This window comes from Pipistrellus hanaki, assembly GCF_964339955.1.
Source record: "Pipistrellus hanaki genome assembly, chromosome: 14".
Classification (NCBI taxonomy): domain Eukaryota; kingdom Metazoa; phylum Chordata; class Mammalia; order Chiroptera; family Vespertilionidae; genus Pipistrellus; species Pipistrellus hanaki.
The window spans coordinates 45445974-45464906 of NC_140516.1; the positions used below are offsets into that span (position 1 = coordinate 45445974).

Below are 18933 nucleotides of genomic sequence, written 5' to 3' on the forward strand. Positions count from 1 at the left end.
CGTAGTGACTGATTCTCTTAAGATACTTTGAAAGGAAACAAATGATAGGGAACTTCAGAAGCAAGAACTGAACATGTTTATTAATGTCACTTTGGCAAGTGTTATAAAGGTCTCTGCTCTGCCTAAATAAAAATGAACATAAATCATTCATTGAGTAAACCAAAATTTTAATAAGATTGTAAAACATAAATAATTTATTCATACACATTGTAAAAATTGCATAATTGTATTTACCATTTCACATAAATTGTAGCTCTACATATGCTGAAACTATGTTACTATTTACTGCAATGTTAATGGTATAAACAGGGGTGTTGTTTATGTAATTAAGGCCCCCATCCATCCACCCCCCAAAAAAGGAAAAAGGATCACTGAGCTGATGAAAAGATCTCCCTCCATCCCCTATTTGGATGTTATCAGCTTGAGTTCGGATATGTAAACATTTTAAGATTTGACTGGGGGTTTCAGCTTTCCTGATTAAAATGTAAGAATAACTACTTGTAAGGGGGGAAATTATATAGAGCACATCAAACAGAAAAGGGTGATGAGAGAAAGGGGTTTTGCTCATAATAGATTAAATAATATAAGAATGAGAAAGAAATATTTCCTTCCTATTTTAAGTGAGACTTAGGTTGCTCATATCTCTTGATTTGAGTGAATCATAATTTTATTTCCTATCTTTACTGCAGAGAAAGCATTATCTTTTTTTTTTTTTTTTTTTTTTTTTTTTTACAAAAAAAGTGAATGCGTAGTTCTCATGTCAGTTCTTTAAAAAGCTATAGATCTTTCTCTCATTTGAAACTACTGCCTAATAGAGAGGAAAGGGAAAGGAAGGGGTACCCTGTCTAACTCACACTCCTTTATTGTAATGGATGTTGTAGTATATGACAGGGATCCCTCTCTCTCTTTTTTTTTAAGGCATGTTCACTTCTCTTAATGGACATTTTATGTGCCTAAAACATTTGTCTTACGTGCATATGGGTATGATTTTTTATGCCTAAAGAAAAATATTCCACAAAAATAGATTGAGTTCATATTTTCTGAATTTTGCAAATTATATCCCTGTCACTTTAAAATGATTACACAGAGATTTCCCATGGACTTGTATAAATCAAACTTACACATTCTGAAAGTGCTCGGAGAACCTGAAGTTTAGTCATAAGGACCTGTCACTTCCATAAATAGAGTATGATAAATGATAGTCATGGATATGTAATGGTTAGATTATTACTTATGTGAACTTTTCCGTCTAAAATTTGAATTAGGTTTGAAAAGTTCAAAGAAACCACACTTAACTTTTTGGATATTTAGTTACCAGGTATAGAAAAAAATTCCCTATTATACTGAAGAAATTAAATTTTGTTTTAGGTCCTTTTATCATAATATAGAAATTAAAATCACTCCAACTAAAACATGTTAAACAGGAATGCTCATTTGAGAATAACTCTTTATTCTGCGTCAGTATTCATTCAGACTATGGAATTAAAACAGAAGCCTTTTCCTACAGGAAGAAAGGATTTTATGTTGGCTCTTCATGTTAGTTTTTATAGCTGAGTGGCAGAGAAGGTAGGCTCTTCTGGGCTTATCTGTAATTTATATAAGAAAATATTTTCTGCCCACCAATAAGTTTTTATTCCAGTTAATTTTTGAAACATTGATTTTTCAGAACTTATTGGCTTATCATAAACTTTTAATGTACAGAGAAAACTTGCAAGTAAACAAAATGAGACAAAAATAGCAATATTTATTTCATTGAAATTGGGATATATCTCAATTTTTAAATTATAGATGAGAAATAATAAATAATTCATAGCAATGGTTAAAATAGGTAAACTACTGACTAGTTAGTTACTTTTTATGCAGTAAACATATCATCCCTATTGTGGCTTTTGGTGGTGGTTTACAAAAATGTCAATGCCATAGCTATTATTTCTCATTCTGGCCATTTATAATGATTGTGTATGTTTTTTTTTCTTAGGCATTTAAAACCTGGCTGTTTATACACATAAATATAGTCTTCCAATTAACTATAGAGTATATTAATTTCCATATATATATATATATATACATATATATATATATATATTTCAACCATGATTGGAAATGCCCCTCATGCAGTACACAATTTCATTTAATTCCAAATTAATTGCTTTCTATAAATTTATTTCTGATTCTATCCATTTCATACATATCCAAATATAGTTCATCCCAGATTTACAAAGATGGGACAAAACTACCTACTTTGCACATTTCAGTACTATTGTTGGGTCATCAGCTTTCCAACAATTGCTGTCTTAGGCATTATCATTCTATTCTTTTAAAACGTCATGTTTCTCATAGAGCAACGTTTTAGAACTTGAGAGAATTGAGTTTTTTAAATATAACAATGGAAACCTTAATAGTTGTTATCTTGATTTAGGTTCATAAAGACCATTCTCAGCAAAGGAAAAAACACACAGAAACAAAAACCATCTTATACAATTAAATCCTCTTCATAGTAAAGTGTCATAATGGAGCATATAAAATGTTCCAAGCAATCCTTTGAACCCTAATAGTCTCTCAGTTTCCCTTATGCAAAATTATATCGATCAATGAGTAAGCCTGAGTAAATGAAATGTGAGTAAATCCTAAAGAGAAGGTTCAAAGAAAGATCTGTAAAGAGTAGGCTATTTGCAAACGTGCCAAAAGTTGGGTGGCAAAGCAATAGCTAGCAGATAGGATTGCTTAATTTTTTAAGACGAGGTTCTCGTAAGTTCCGATTTGAGCTTGCTGTGCATAAAGTGTGGCAAACTCCAGCCCCAGAGCAGGGGGTGAAGTCGGTCAATTTAATTCCCCGAGATCTAAAGGAGGTCGGTATCATTTCATATAGCCCTGGCAGAGCAGATCATTACCAGGCACAAATCTGTTCGTTACGTGCTGAGGGTTTATAGCCAAATAAATAGACTGTCATCATAAGTTCAGAAAATTGTGTGTTCGACCCACGATAATGTGCAAAGGGCGTTTAATAGAGTTCAGCATTTCTTCGTTATCTGTATGCGGACAGAGACGCTAGTCGCGTTATCAGCTTTAAAAAAAAATAAATAAAAAAATTGGGGCGTTGGGGGTCACGTGATGCAGCGCCCACTGGGAGGCGGGCATGGGCCGCACATGCTCCAGGCGCAGGTTGGATTTCAGGCTCAGGCAGCAGAAGGCTTACCCACAAGAGATTCCGCTGGTTCAGACCAGCATAAACCAGATTTTGTTTTCAGCCCACAAAGGAACAGATTACCTCTTGTATCAAATTCTGCATGGAGGGAGGGGGGAAAATCACCTCTTTGTTTCAAAAAAAAAAAAATGTTGATTATCATAACTCAACGTGGAGGCATTGGTACACTTTCATGTGGTCTCTGATGGAGCTGGTAACTCCATAAAATAAGAAATCGCTCCTTCCAGTTCAGTCTAAGCATTAATTTTCAAATATAGCCCATCTTTTGTTTATTTGAATAAAAACTCTCAGGCCTTTAAAAAAAAAAAAAAAAAAAGATAGAGATTAAAACCCCTCCCCTTACCTAGCTTAACTACAAATCCGGCGCAGAGCCTGCGCGCAGCCATGCAGCACAAACAAGATAGAACGGGTTTTTGTTTGGAACCTATTGAAACAACAAATGGGGAGCATTTGAAACACTCATTGATTATGGCAGGGTGGCATGCCCCAAACGGTCTCCATTGCTGAGGAGTAGTTTTAAACTTTGGCCCTTTAAGTATCATAGTCAAGTGATGAATGGTGCCCCCAGAAAGAAAAAGATAGCTGTGCGATCAATTCCCAGATCGTCTCTTCCCAAGAATGCATGTTTGCCTTTTTTTCCATGATGTTCGGAGAGCAAAGAGAAAGATTCCGATATATGATAGGCCAGGTATTTGAGTTTCAAATGTTATACCTCTTCTGTGCAAGAATAGTTCACTTCCACATAAAACTGTGAGGGCCTTGACTCCTACCCAATGGATGTTGCTGAAAGAGTGAGCAAGCTTATTAATTAAAAATAATGGCAACTTCTTGTGTATTTTGAAAAGATGACATTAAAAGTTTCATTTTCACTAAATGCACTGTGAGACATTATGTAATAAATTCTGTACCCATTTTTATGTGTTTCATAACAATTCCGAAAAACTCATTCTTTTGTGCTTGAAATACTTTTCATATAACAAATGAAATATCAGCATAGGCTGGAATGTATGCCGCCTTCTTTGAATTGGAGACAAAAACAGCATTAAGCATTGAGAAACCCGGGCTATGGTAAACATGATACTTTCAGAGACACTTACAGTGAGCAATTCATAGCACGTTTCTCCCAAAGCAATAGTTTAATTTATTGGCCTGCATATGTCAAGTGTTATAACAGATGTTACAGATATTTGGATGTTTAAAAATTATCAGTTGTGGATCTGAATTGCTGAGGATGCACATTTCAGATTTAGAATGTGGTTAATAGTCTCTTACGACACAGGTTTCAGTTTCTGTTCATTGCAGAAGCCATCTCAGCCAAACAATGACATTTGTGTTGTATAATACTGTCAAGCATACACACCTACACACACAAAGAATGAGTCAGACATATGGTATATCCATTTCCTGGTATCTAAAAAGTTAAGCAGCTTATTTTATTGTTATATTTAAGGCAAATAGAAAAATGTTCTACAAAGGAGAATTAAAATGTCCTACGACAATTAACTAACAAGTAGAGAGTAGTTTGTTCTGTCTTTAGTGAAAACGGAGAGCAGTACAAATGAAGTCAGAGAGCTCATTGCTTTGAGATGGCCCAGTTTACAAAATGAAAAAGACTGAAAAATAAAGAAACATAAAAAAAAAAAAAAATTGGAACACCATGTGACTGCAGTAGCCTCTGAAGCAAAACAAATACCTACAAATTAGCTCTAACCTACACAATATTTTCAAGGATAATGAAATATTTTCTGATACCATATCCTAAATATTATCCATCCTAGCATGCTTTATTCTCAGTTAAAATAAATTTATCTCCTAATGCAATATTTTTACTAGGGTAGGTACAGGTCTGATATTAATTAACAGGATAATTTGTTTTAAATACTGATTGGGACAAAAGCATTAACTATTAATCATTTTCATTTGTGGGTAAAATCGGAAATCAGTTGTCAAGATTCAAAATCGAGAAACATCCTGAAAACTTGTATATACAAAACCTTTTCAGTGGTACATTCTTAGAAGAGAGGAACAGTAAACTTGTTTTCTTTCTTTATAATATAGGCTTCTATGAAGTCGTTCCCCTTTATTTCATGATGGTGTCTTAGATGTACTTTAAAAGAGAATTTCACACTATTCTCTTTGTTGAATGTGACAGTGTGAGAAAGTGATCTTTATTCGTTCAAAAAACTCTGCATGTAGTCTATGTTTAGGTTCTTTTAATGTGTTTGTCTGTGATTTTTAAATGCTAAACATGTAAACAGATAAATTGTCAATGTTAATTCTGTATCCTGTCACACAACTGATCTTTCTTTCCTGCCATTTCTTTCCTTTTTATCTTTTTTTTTTTTTTTTTTTGTGCATTCATGTTGCAGTTGATAAAATTACGTGAAGAGGTGAGTATTTCTTAGCTTGCCTTTTATTTTTTTTAATTCTGCTTTTCCTTATAAAATTGAGTTTCTAAATCTGGAGTAAGATCTTTGGGTTCATTTTTCCAGGAAAATATGCACATAGCAAAAGTATTGATTATATTGCTAGACATATTCTCTGCTGATTATCTTTCAAAAACACATCTATCCAAATTATGCTTGTCTCAGTGATCATTGTTGTTTGTTAGCATCAGGGGGAAATTCATATTTTCAAAGACAAAAATGGAGGAAAAACAGGAATATCTTAAAGCTATACCCAAGAATAGTTTTAATGTAGGCCAACTTCAGATTTGTTTTATTTGTATTGGTTTCATAAAGAAATCAATATGATTCATTTCTTTTTTCTGACAATCCGAGTTACTGTACTGAAAACTATTTTTAAATAAGCTTCTTTGCTTTACCCAAAATTCATCCTAAAATACCATGAATCTATTATCCTTTCAGGGAAACACACATATGTTATAAATGCACTACTAGCCTATGTACACAGATACCTAAAATAGCCAATGCTCTCGTCATTGTGAAACACATTCCTTTCCGCAGGAAACAGCACCCAAGTGAGTTCTCACTTTCCTGAGTTTGCAGACCTGTTTCATAGCGCAGCCGCACACTTTTGTGCGGCCCAGCACAGAGTTACAGCAGTGCTTATAATTCTATCCCCATATCAGCTAGAAATGCTGAATGATTCTGTATTTCTTTTTAATTAGACCAAATTCATCAACTTTGCTTTCAGAGATAGAGTAGTCTTGTTCTTTATTGAGAGAGGTTGAGGCTGCTACTTTTCTATTAGAGCATAAAATAACGGCCCCTATTGCAGTTTAAAAATTGTCCAGTTGCCTATGATCATAAGAGTACTGTGAATTATTTCTGAGTTCAGATTGGTCTGCATGGACTCAGAGTTTCCTACAAGTTTTTTATTGCTATGCCATCTTTCTCAAGGTGATCCGAATGCTAGTGTAGAGGGGCTTGTAGATAGTGGTTTTCAACAATTCTTGTGATCGAAGATACATGAGTGATGTCTTCTCTGAATAAAACTAATAATGATATATAAAATGAAGGGTGAAAATGCACAAAACACGCACCCTCTAACCTTTTTGCATTTTTTTTAATCTTCCCTACATTGAAGCAGATGTGTATACACTAAACAAGTATAATCAATTGCAGCTCTGACATATAGATTTTTCCTTAAGGGAGTGATGCGTCCATGTTATTTCTTTTGCAAGACAGTATCTGCTTGTGTGTATTTGCATATGTCCATGCTTAGGTGAAGAATCTGAATTCTCAAATGTTATTAGAACCAACAATCGACTTGAAAAGCTCTGTATAAGGAAATCCACTACATGAAGCCCTGGCTGCTAAATTTAGCAATGAATATAATTAATAAAAGTATGTGCCTTATCACAATGGGCATTTTTGACAGAAGGCTCTTTTTGTTGTTCTTGGTCAGCCGAATTGTGTGGACTTTGCAATCTTAATTCTAAAAGATGCTAACATCACCTCTGCATTTCTTTGAACATTTCCTGGTGCCTATCACAACAGTCTCATCTGTTTTGCACGTTGCCAAAACCGTAACCTGCAATGCAGTTGTACCTGGGAGAAAGATGCCACTCAACTAATGGAATAATATACTCTGAAATGGTCTCTTAACAATCTTTGAAATGGATGCAGCGTTGATATTTATGGGGCAGGTCACAGTGACGACAGTGCATTGGTACATGGTTTCCTCAGAAGAATTTGTTTCTCAACCAGGATTCTAATGGGAATCAAACTGAATGTACCCCACGCTTCTTTCTGGCACCTATCCTAAGAAAACAGGCACTCGTCTGCTCTGAAACAGGATGTTTGTTGTGTTTGGAAGCAAAGCATGCCCCATCCCTTCCCCGTGATGATGCTCTTTCCGCCTCAGTTGTGGAGCAGGGCACGCTCGGAGGCAGGCTGGTGAGCACGGCAGCTGAGCTGGCTTTGGCTGCGCCTGGCGCTCCGTTTCAGTCCTGCATCCCAGCTCTCACGTTGCACAGCTCCTCACACAAGTCGGGCTCTGTCTGAAGCTGCTGCACAGCTTTGCTTACCTGTTTTGAAAGGGCTGAGGAAAGGGTGAGAGAATGAGTTTGGGATGGAATGTGGGGGCAAGTTGAAAGCCTCTGCTGCTACTGTAGTGTACGTCCTTTTATTTTCAGAGACCGGGGCAAAGCACAACTAAGGGAACAATGTAAATAGCACAGCTGTTACAAGAACTTGTTTTTAGCTTGACTTAAGAGGTTCCAAAATACAAAGTGAGGTCCTGGGGAAAGGCTTCTGGGAACTGGCTAGTCCTCCTGTGTGCACATTTACTCCGATAGAATCGCACCGGCCCGGAGAGGAGCTATCTCCCTTATTGAAGGATATTCTTTTTTTAAAAGTGGGAGTTCTTTTAGAAATATACTTTCCATCATAGCCATGCTCAGAATAATCTGATTTGTTCCCATTTCATGGGATCCCAAAAACCATCCCACATTTAAATGCTTTGTTTCCTAAGTTATATATAATCATCTGATGAGACTGTCAATTTCCAGTATTGATCTTGGACTTTTAAAAAAAAATCTACAGTAGCTAAATGTTTTGTTTCAATTTAGGGATTTCATCCAATCTGTAAATGAACTAAAAATCTTTGTTCTGTTACTCTGGATTAAAATTCAGATTACCCTTGATTTCACAAATTTGATCTCTTTTTAGAGAGCCGCCAGTTTGAAATGAAGTCCTTTGTTACGGTAGAAAACAATACTCAGAGAGGAGTGAGGCTGTTCCCCTCAAACCTGCATGTAGTGAGAATCAAGACAAAGCTATTTCGACAACAGGAGTAAAATGTTTAATTTTCTTGTAAAAATGGTCATCAATGCCAAACACGCACACATCCCCTTGCTTTTCGTTTTCTCAATTACAGCCTTTAGTGATTTTTGCATTTCCAGGATATAAGCTTTCCTTCCTCCCTTTTATTTATTTAGTTTAGCTTTTTTCTTTTCCAGAGGGGAAGTTTTCTCTTAATTTCTCCACCGTCTATGAAATGACTTTATTAATTATTATAGGCTGTTGTTGCAGCTTTCCTGACCTTCACATCAGGTCCTATCTCTCTGTTCTAAATGCATTGTTTTAATGATTCTTACCACCACCCCACCCCCGCCCAGCCCTTCCCCCCCAAAAAAAATTTCAAGGAAAGCTTTGATGTGGCTTTAGCTGCCTCCAACGTCTGGCCGCATCTCAGATGTGTCACCTATGCCGGGAGGGAATAAGGAAATCACGTTTTGAATGGTAATGATAACATACTAATCACTTCCTTTCTTTGAAGATGGAAGCGAGATATTCTGTCAGCATCCCTGGCTGCTAGAGCTTGGAGGCACTGGTCTAGGTGTATTAGCTTAAGTGTGCATGTCAATACAGCTTGCATCTCCAAGATCCATGGGGGCTCATTAGAGCAAGGTAGATCGTTTCACTCGACAGCCACTCAGATAATGCGCATGGCACCTCCTTTTTTATTATTATTAGGAAGCTTTTCTTCTATTTTAAGTGACATCTGTCAACAACACAAAGTTGTAGGAGTTGTGCTTGCAATATTTCTCTTTTGACCAAATACCAAAACTGATTTGAGAGGTTAAGCTATAATACTAATTGATACCAATACATGTATGCATATACACAAATAAACACACGCATATTTATATATTTCTAAGTATCAAACATAGACATATCTGCACACAAACACATTCACATATGCATTCACATGTTTTTACCCATTCACAGTTGTGATAACTTTGCAAATCTGTTTGTCAACCTGAATAGATCTGGTATAGAATCATGGTTTTTCAAAGAACCCAACCTCATTGTAGAAGAGAAAGTTTTAGAAGCTGAGAATCTGGAGAAGATCCTCTAGTTGCCCAATTTAATATAATATAAAGGAGTACATGTAATTATTATATTAGTCCATAGTCTAAAACACTGTGTCAAAAGCTTACCTTCAATCTAGTGTATAAATTCACAATTTTGTGCATCTCTGTGCATGGAGGAATATGTACCACTTATTTCTTGGTGGCTATCTTAATAGAACTGCTGTTTAGTATTCTGTTTTAGTAGCATATGTTGTCCTCTATGGCATGTTGACATACATCCAAAATAGAGGGACATTTTCTTAAAAATAAAGTTCCTGCTTTAAAATTACTACCTGCAGAAATCAAAGGAACAAATGAGTGTTTTAAATGATTGTATTTTATACAAAATAAATGTAAAATAAGGGGCATGGATTTTTGTAAATATCTCATATATCTACCTCTGCTGAGAAAGGAGAGAACCAGTTAGCCCTGGTCTTAATACATTTTTCAGCGTTTTGGAGTAAGATTTATCATAGCCACACACAGCACGAGTCTGCCTTCTAAAACAAAAAACATGGATGGTCCATACACGATTGATGGATTGGAAATCTGTCCATTGTCGTGGTTCTTACAATGGAAGATTTGCTAAAAATTATCTCTAGTGGGTTTTGAGTGCCCCCCCCTCCCTCCAAAATGTTAGGACATACAAAGCATCTTTTTTTTTTTTTTTTTTTTAAGGCAAAAAATAACATTGTAGAGGGCCATCTGATTTTTTCCCTTTTCCTTTTTCAGAGGGCACATCTGCTCGATAACACAGAGAGGCTGGAAAGGTCATCTCGGAGACTAGAGGCTGGGTACCAAATAGCAGTGGAAACCGGTAAGAATTCTGAGAGTGAGCAAATTGTCTTGATTATGCACAGCAGTCTTCACAACACATGACATTTCAGGGTAACTTCAAAGGAGCAGCGGAGACAGCAGCCCGAGATGTGGTTTACATATTGGGGAGACAATTGGGAGCTTATTTGTGCTTATCTTTTTTCAAGTTAAAAGGCATGACATCTACTGAAAACAGTTCCTGAGGTTTAAAAGTCTGTATCTGAAAAGAGATGGAATACTTTGTCTAAATTCTACATTTGTCTTAATATACAGTTACATGTTGTCAGTTTACCCACCTGCGATGATTGCTGGCACACGGTGCGGTCTCCAGTTGTTTGCTCCGTTAACGTGTATTTCTCACATGTAAAAATTAACATTTTAATCAGTCTAAATGCTGTGACCTAAGGGCGAAGGAAGAAGTAACCATTCCTCCTTTACCTTGCTTATTTATCCTGGTGTCTGAAGTGATTTCTAATAATCATCCTGTATTGTTTTTTGTGTTGTTTTTTTATTTTGTTTTTGTTTTTTAATCTTGGACAGAGCCTATAATCAGATATCAAGAAAAAAAAAAGTCACAGTTAGCAGCGGTGCTAATGTACGTGATAATACTTTTGTTTCGGATTAATACTAGTGATTCTTTTCAGAAAGCACAGCCCTAATTGAACTTCTAAGACTCGTCTACTCAAAATAGGCAGGCTTTTTCATTATAAATGTTTCATGCAATGACTGTTTGTTTTTACAGAGTAAATCAATGTTCATTAACCCCTTCGTGGTCATCAGCTTTTTATTACTGAGCTTTCCTTTTTTGTTTTGTTTTGCAAAGTATAGTTAATGCACCATCTGTTTAACAAATTTTAGAGAGTCCTTGCCCAGTATATACATCACAAAAATATACAGTTAACATTTCCATTATTTTTTTAAAACTTGTTTAACAAAAAAAAAAAAAAAAAAAAAAATGTTTATTTTGGTAGAGCAGGTACCATAAAAATAATTCCAAATAATTTCTTTTGTGAATGGCCATTGTTGCCCTGGGTTCATGGCCATTCTGTATTGGCTGGCTTATGGGAGTAATTCTAAGAAACTGAGTAGGAAGAACACAGATGGTGTTGGTGGTATAGTCATGGTGAGAAAACTAAAGAAAACCATAAACCCTCCAGATTTTTTAGTAGCAGAAGCAGCCCTTCCTTCTGAGATAATTGATAGATTGCCTTTCAGTCCTGACTGGCATAAAAGCCAGCTTTTGTTTGTTTTGTCCTTGGGCTTACCTTTAGAAGTTACTGTCCTTGTGAAGAATGTGAATAAAGCCAAGAGCCCTGAGCATGAGGTCAAAGGATCAGGCTCAGGCTCTAGCTCTTTCTGTGTGACCTTGAGCCACTCATACAACCTCTCTGAGTCTCAGTGACTTTTGCAATAAAATGGAAATAATATTGCCTGTCTGGGCATATTCCTAAGAAATGATAGCATGTATGAAAACAGTTTATACACCATAAAACACTATATAAATATAAATATTATTATTATTGTGTTGGTCATTTGATGATATACAAGCATTTATCTTTCTCTGTCTCCTAGAAAAATAATTGTTGTGATGAAAAAATTGTGTAGATTAAAGGAATTTTTTAAAAGTGTTACCTTGACATCCTTGGGGAATGGAACACCCTGCCTATAGAGCATGCTCATCATCAAGGAATCTTCTTTAATGAAATAGTCCATTGGCGAGCCTCTTCCCACCTAGGACTCAGCTGGGTTGTGGATATTCTTACTGTGACACAGGGATTCCTGCTGAAGGAAGTCATTCTTCCTTCTGAAGGAAGTCATCAAAGAAGTTCACAGATCCACGTATTGATCAAGGTTATAAGATTGAGTGGGATTTGATAGTTTTTCTTTCCGCGTGTGCTAAAATATAGCATCCACATCAAACTATCGATACAGTCAACGTGGAAAATTTCAATTGAAGAGTGGCCCAAAAACCAACCTCAGTCTTCTTGGACTTTTTAATGGTGGATTAGCTACCATGAACTACTAATGGTAGATTCACTATAAAGCTTTAAACAGTTAGGTAGTTGTTTGTCATATAAGGCTTGGGGGCTTCTTATAGGCTATAAAGCCAAGTCTGTGAGGAAAAGCAAGGCTTCGTAGAGGTAAAGACAGCTGTGCCACTCACAGCCTCTGCCTAGGAGTCATCCTGATAATTCCTGGGATGAGTTTGAACATGGATGGAGACATGAGAAAGCGAGCACAAAGCTGCTTTTTTTTTTTTTTTTTTTCCTTCCATTCTTGCTTCTTACTAAAGTAATATGTGTTGGGGGGAGGGAATCTCCGGAGGGAGAGAGGGGGAGGGGAGAGTAATTGTGATGGACTCCCTGTTCCTTGTACATTTTGTGCTTCCCTGCTAGCTCTTGGCCTAGTCATGTTCAGTCTGCCTTTGGGTTATGATATAAATTTTTTATACTAATCATTTTGTTATACTAGCAGTAGAACAGCATCTTTCAAAAGGAAAAACTTTTGGAACTTATTGGTTTCTTTTTCTTAAAGAAATGATGTACAAGGAGGAGAAGATATGGAAGTATGACTTCTTTTTTTAATTTATACCAAGCTTATAGTTGGCACACCTTCTCTCAAGGTTACCTCAGGCATTCCATTTGGTCATCGATCTTACAACAGGGTGTTACCACTGCCAGCCTGTATTATTTCTGTATGTTTTCTTCTGGAAAACAAATAATTCTTAGAACTCTAGCATTTTCATGAGAATGAGATCATTTATGTATGCCACTGTTTTTCTTTCTATTTGCCTATTTCTACAGGAAAAGCCATCGTTAGCGGTATCAGCTTACATTTTAAAAATCAAACAAATGTGTTTCATGTTAGGAACTTTTTAAAGAAATACATTTACAATGTGAGGTGACTTCCTTCGTATCTTTAATTGTTTAAAAGTCTTGATTGAACTACTGACGGAGTTTTCCTGAGCCTTTCAAAGGGTTATATGGAGATTATGAGGTATAAGAGAACAATACTGCAACTTATCACATTCTATTCTTTGGTTCTTGATACTGTCCTTCAAGTCACCTTATTGCTATTATTATTTTAATCAACTCACCATAGAACTCATTTAGAAATTTTAATCCATTTTGGAAATATCTATGGAGACCAAGTTTATATCAGACTTAAAGCCAGTCATTTACTTTATCATTTCAGAAGTTTCTTCCCTGGCTGCTGATATTTTCTTATCCTTCTACCTCATCCTCATTATTTTAATTATCTTACCTTCTTCTCCTTTCTTTTTCATTTCATCTCTTCATTCTTCTCTCAAGAAATATGAGTGTTCACTATATACAGTGTTAATTTGATTCCAAAGTACAATTTCTTGAATGTATTAATGTAGCATCTATAAAAAGATGAATGGGTAAAACAGTGCACAGGAATAGAAACGAGTGCATAAGTAAAACTATTGTTAGTACGTTTTTATTGATTCTAGAAAGACAGGAAAGAGGAAGAGAGAGAGAAACATTAATGTATGTTTGCACCCGTACTGAGGACTGAACCCACATGCCCTGACTGGGAATCAAACTGGTGACCTTTTGGTGCACAAGATGACTGAGCCACACTGGCCGATGAAAACTATTTTCAAAGTCATAAGTTTGCTTGGAACTGAGCTAACATCTCCTAGAAGAAATATGAGAGAGCTTTGTTTAGTTCCTTCATTTACTGAGAAGTCATTTATAAGTCTCCTGGGAAACAGACCCCAAAAGTATTAACTGTATGTGCCTTGCTCTTAAAGCTGTTATCAGTTGGCAGAAAAATAACTTTATGACTCTATAATACTAGTGGGAGTGGTAGACATTATATGAAAGAAAGCAAATATTGTATTTCACTTATTCCACAAGCTTTTATTGAACTTCACTGAGCGTCAGGTACTTCAGGGATGCAGAGCTAGAATGATGAGATATTCCAGTCCTGGGGGTTCTGAGTACAGAATGTTGTGTCTCACACAACATTTGAGATTTTAAAAAAATATTTTTTATTGATTTATGAGAGAAGAAGGGACAGGGAGAGAGAGATAGGAACATCAATGATGAGAGAGAATCATTGATCAGCTGCCTCCTGCACTTCCTACACTGGGGATCGAGCCCAAAACCCAAGCATATGCCCTGACTGAGAATCAAACCAGCAACTTCCTGGTTCATAGGTGAGTGCTCAATCACTAAGCCAAATCTGCCAGGAATAAACACTTGAGATTTTTAACTTGAGTAATTTTGTATAGGCACTGATTGAAATTTCAGAATATGACATGTCCCTATTATTGCAGCAATAGTAAATTAACACTTCATGTTTTACAATATTGGAACAGAAAATGGGATTATGCAATTGGGTTGATTTTAACTATTTTCATCCAAGCACAACTATTTAGCGAAAATATCTTTCTATAGAAATATTAAACTTATTGACAGAAAAAGTTATCTTTAGAAAATGTTCTTCATTCATTATTTTGAGTGGTGGTCTGTGTGGTTATGCTTTCAGAATTAAAGATATCTCTGCTTGAATATGTATTTTTTAATGCTGAGAAGGATTACTTGCCCATGCTCTGTGAGTTTTAAAAAGTCTACCCAGTGGTAAAATAATAATGTGTAATGTGTAGTGATCACTTACTTTAGAGTTAAAATCCTATTTAAAGTCTTACATCTCACAAAGCTGGGGTTCTGCTCTGGAAAGAACAGAGGAGGTTGTCCTCTGGGTAAAACTCTTAAAGAATACTTTCAAGTTGCGCTTAAGTTTAATTTGTGAGGGACTCTGAGATATTGGTGCACTTCGCAGTGGTAAGAAAAGGATGCCATTTAAACCCTATTTGGAGGACCTTCTCCTTTGGAGGTCCAAGTGAATGCATAGGGTTCATTTTTAATCCATTAAAAAGTATTATACTCATTTTTAAAGGTGTCTTAAGCCATACTGCCTATCACTTTTCCAGTTGGTCTGTGAGACACACGTGAAGCCATTCTTATTCCGTGGCATCTCTGTGAGTTGAGAAAAAGAGTGACGACCAAAGCAGATCGCTGGAATGCCAATTTACTTTCAAATGTGACAGCAGAGGATGGTTAAGCTTATGACCTTGTTGCACTGTGCTTGTGTAACTTTCCTTGGGAATTTTTTTAATCAGGTTTATTTTCCCTTTGACTCCGATTTCCAGTGCCTAGAAGTCTTCTTTTCAGCAGTGTTTATGTATTTAACAGCATTTTCTGAGTTGGGCACCACAGAATTTTCACAGCATGGGTTCGTTGGACTAAGACTTTGTGTACGACTTATATCAAGTGGAAAAGTTGACGGACATGAGCTTTAAAAATGGCTTTTTGTGTGTGCTCTCTCTCCATTTGAAGCTTTCGTCTGTATTTCCTGTTGGGCTACAGTGTTTTGCCGTTAAGAGAACAAAGTCAACACTAAAAAAATAATTTTTTTCTTTATTGAAGAATATGAGTTTCCAAGTAAAGTCATTATCAAAGAGACTGTCATGGTGGGTCGCAATTCATGTGTGGCACAGTGTTGGCCTTTGCATCTTGAGATATAAACTCTTAAGTCATAGTTAAATAAATATCTGTTTATTTAGAGAGAGGAAGGACCCTCCCTAAAGCCAAACAAGGAGAAAAGCGTTTTTGAAGACTGTCCTTTTGGAGAAAAAAATGAGCATGTTGTTGTGTAATTCTGCCATTATGTTCCTTGTTGGTAATCTCATCACAGCCAACAATCGAAGGTCCTGGTCCATATTCAAAGGTTGGTATTTATATGAACATAAAATATACCTTTACAATAGGGCTAATTTTCTTTATTTCCATTTTCAATGCTGTTTGCAACACACAACCCTTGAATGCAGCATAGTGGAACTTTAACATTTATTCAGAAAACAAATATTGGCTCCTCCTGTGAAATTAGATCTGGACTCGGCTAAGTTGATCTTTGAAATGGCAAGAAAAATGCTGCCTTAAATTAATATGATTAGCAAGATTTGCACTGGTGAGTCAGGTAAGGGAGATAGTCTACACACCTGAAAGGGGTGATGGATTTTATGTAATTTAGGAGGGAACAGACCCTGCTACTGTCCTAGGCACTTAGAATACTAGGCTCCTTTAATAAGCTGGAATATCTTGGCAAAATATCTATTAGGGAAATACATATCAATAAATCCCTATAATAAACATATCTAGTGTATTTGAAGTAGGGTGGAGGAAATAATTAAGTCTATTTCACTGTGTCAGGGGAAGCCTCGGAAGAGGTGGGCCTTCTGGAATAGGGGAGAGGGGACTTGGGTAAACCATGAGCAATCAGGCTCTGGGGCGAATACGTGGCTTATGAGACTTTCTAGAATGTGTCCTATGGACTATCTAATGCTTGGCTTTAAAAAAAAGCGGGGGGGGGGTATTGATTTTTAGAAGGAGAGGAAGGGAAGGAGAGAGAGAGAAATATTGATGCACGTTGGTGGGTTGCTTCCTGCACACCCCGGAGATGGAGATCAAGTCCACAACCTGGAAATATGCCCTGACCGGGAATCAAACCAGCAACCTTTTGATGTATAGGATGATGCTCAACCAAGTGAGTCACACTGGTCAGGGCTCTAATGCTCATCTTAATTACTAAGTATACTTGAAAATGATAACATTAACTTTAAAAACATTTTTCCTAAAATTTTTCTTGTTTCAGAGTAACCTCCCCAATTAACCTCTCCATTTTCATAGTCAGTTGTGCAATGATTTTTATTTAGTACATTGAATATTTTTAATGCTTTACATCATAAATTTTGGTAAATCTTAATCTTGTAGCATGTGCTGAAAATAATAACACTTACATTAGAAATAACACTATAATCTACTTTGAAAATTTCAGTCTACTTTTACATCTGTTACCTCATTGTATCAATCAGTAGTTAACTTATTTGAAATGGAAATTATTTGTTGAGATTGAGTACACCGATCCCCTGAATACTTTCTCAAATGCCATCAATTTTCACCAACCAGAAGGGCTTATGAACTTTCATTTGGTTTTCCTCTTCCTCATTAGCATATCTATGAATTACCCATAATGTTCCATGCTCTATGCAGACCTGTTGATGAGTAGGACTTGTTATTAAACAAACAAAACTCCATCTTAAGAAAGCTGCACAGATTTAAAGGACCAATTTTTCTCACTGGTGTTAGCATAGGACTTTTACAAAGTCATCTAAATTTTTCATGTAGGTGAGTTAAAGAGATTGACTGGAGTGACTTTGTTAATATATAAAAAGGAGACCTTTTTTTTTTTTTTTTTTAAACGCTATGACTCCAAAAAGGTAAGCATTAAGATGGACCAAATATCTTATTGCCCCACTGATACTGCCTGCCAGCTGTGCATTTTCCTACTACAATGAGCCCCCTCATTTTGATTGCTGTGTACAAGGTACAGCGTTTCATTTTTCTTCCTGCTTGGGCTTCCCGTAGAACGCACACCCCATATAGGTCTTTAAATTCCTACTGTTGTACGAACAAGTCAAGTCTTTCTGTTCTCTCCTTTGTTCACTGTAAACCTCGTGGAGCAACCACGCTTCCGTGCCCTCCGTGAGTGGCTGGACTTTTCTCAAATTAAACACCGTGAGATTAGCAGCAGGTTACAAAGGTGGCCTGTATCTTTCTCTTCCGCATCTTTGTACAACATTGTCTTGATCTGGAAAATGCTAACAAACTCAAGCTTGCTAATCGTCCCACACCCACCCCTTGTAAATTAGGACCTCATGCCCACCACATAAAAAGTAGGGAGAGCACATCTATAGTATTTGCTCTCCTCCGAGGATTAAAAAAAAAAAAAAAAAAAGGTACACATAGAAGATGCATAGGAATTATTATTTTTTTTTAATCCAAGCACCAATTCAGATCACCTCTTTCACCTGCAGTGAGGCAAAATGGAATGTGTTTGGATCTTTGTAACTAAACATACCCAGGTTCAAATCTCAGATCTGCCACATAATAGCTGGGAGATCTTGGGCAAGTTCATTAGCCTTTCCAAGTATTCGCTTCCTAACATATAAATCTTCTGTAGGGAGGTGGTTGTAACCTGCTGGTAATCTTATAGTGTTTAACTTAAGCAGAGTCTACTCCAAATATAAAATACCCAGCACATGTTCAGTCCATCAGAGTGCTCAGTAAAAGAAGGATTCCACTTGCTACTTTGCGTAGTGATTCTAAGTCCTGTGATAAACAAACCCCAAATGCCCCAGTAGCTGGGTGAAGTCAAGTTTACTTCTCACCCTTGGAACAGTCCAACTCAAATGCCCGTAGTGAGCAGACAGCCTCTGTGTGCTGATTCAGAAGTCCAGGCTCTTCCCACTTTGTGGTTCTGCCCTGCCCTCAGGCTTTGGGGTCCTGGACATTCAGGCACTGGTCCGACAGAGAATGGAGAACACACACCGCCCTTAAAGCAGCTTTCGGCACATATTGATTGTACAGACATTTCACGGGCAAAGACAAGGTGAATGGTGCCACTTACATGGAAGGGGACTAGGAAACATACTTCCACCTGGACAGCCACTTTCTAAGCACAACTTTACAGAATGGCTCAGCGGTTGAGCATCGACCTG

General features: G+C 36.6%; 1 protein-coding gene across 8 annotated transcripts in view; it reads left to right on the forward strand.

Annotated features, from left to right (window-relative positions):
- Positions 1-18933, forward strand: part of VTI1A (vesicle transport through interaction with t-SNAREs 1A) — a 294539-nt gene that overhangs the window by 61019 nt on the left and 214587 nt on the right. For 4 of the 8 annotated variants that reach the window (XM_084903415.1, XM_084903417.1, XM_084903418.1 and 1 more), the window contains exons 5-6: positions 5575-5595; positions 10260-10344. In XM_084903415.1, the coding sequence (XP_084759541.1) occupies positions 5575-5595; positions 10260-10344 (106 nt within the window). The remainder of the gene's footprint in view (positions 1-5574; positions 5596-10259; positions 10345-18933) is intronic. The other 4 variants (XM_084903421.1, XM_084903416.1, XM_084903422.1 and 1 more) reach the window with 1 other exon arrangement.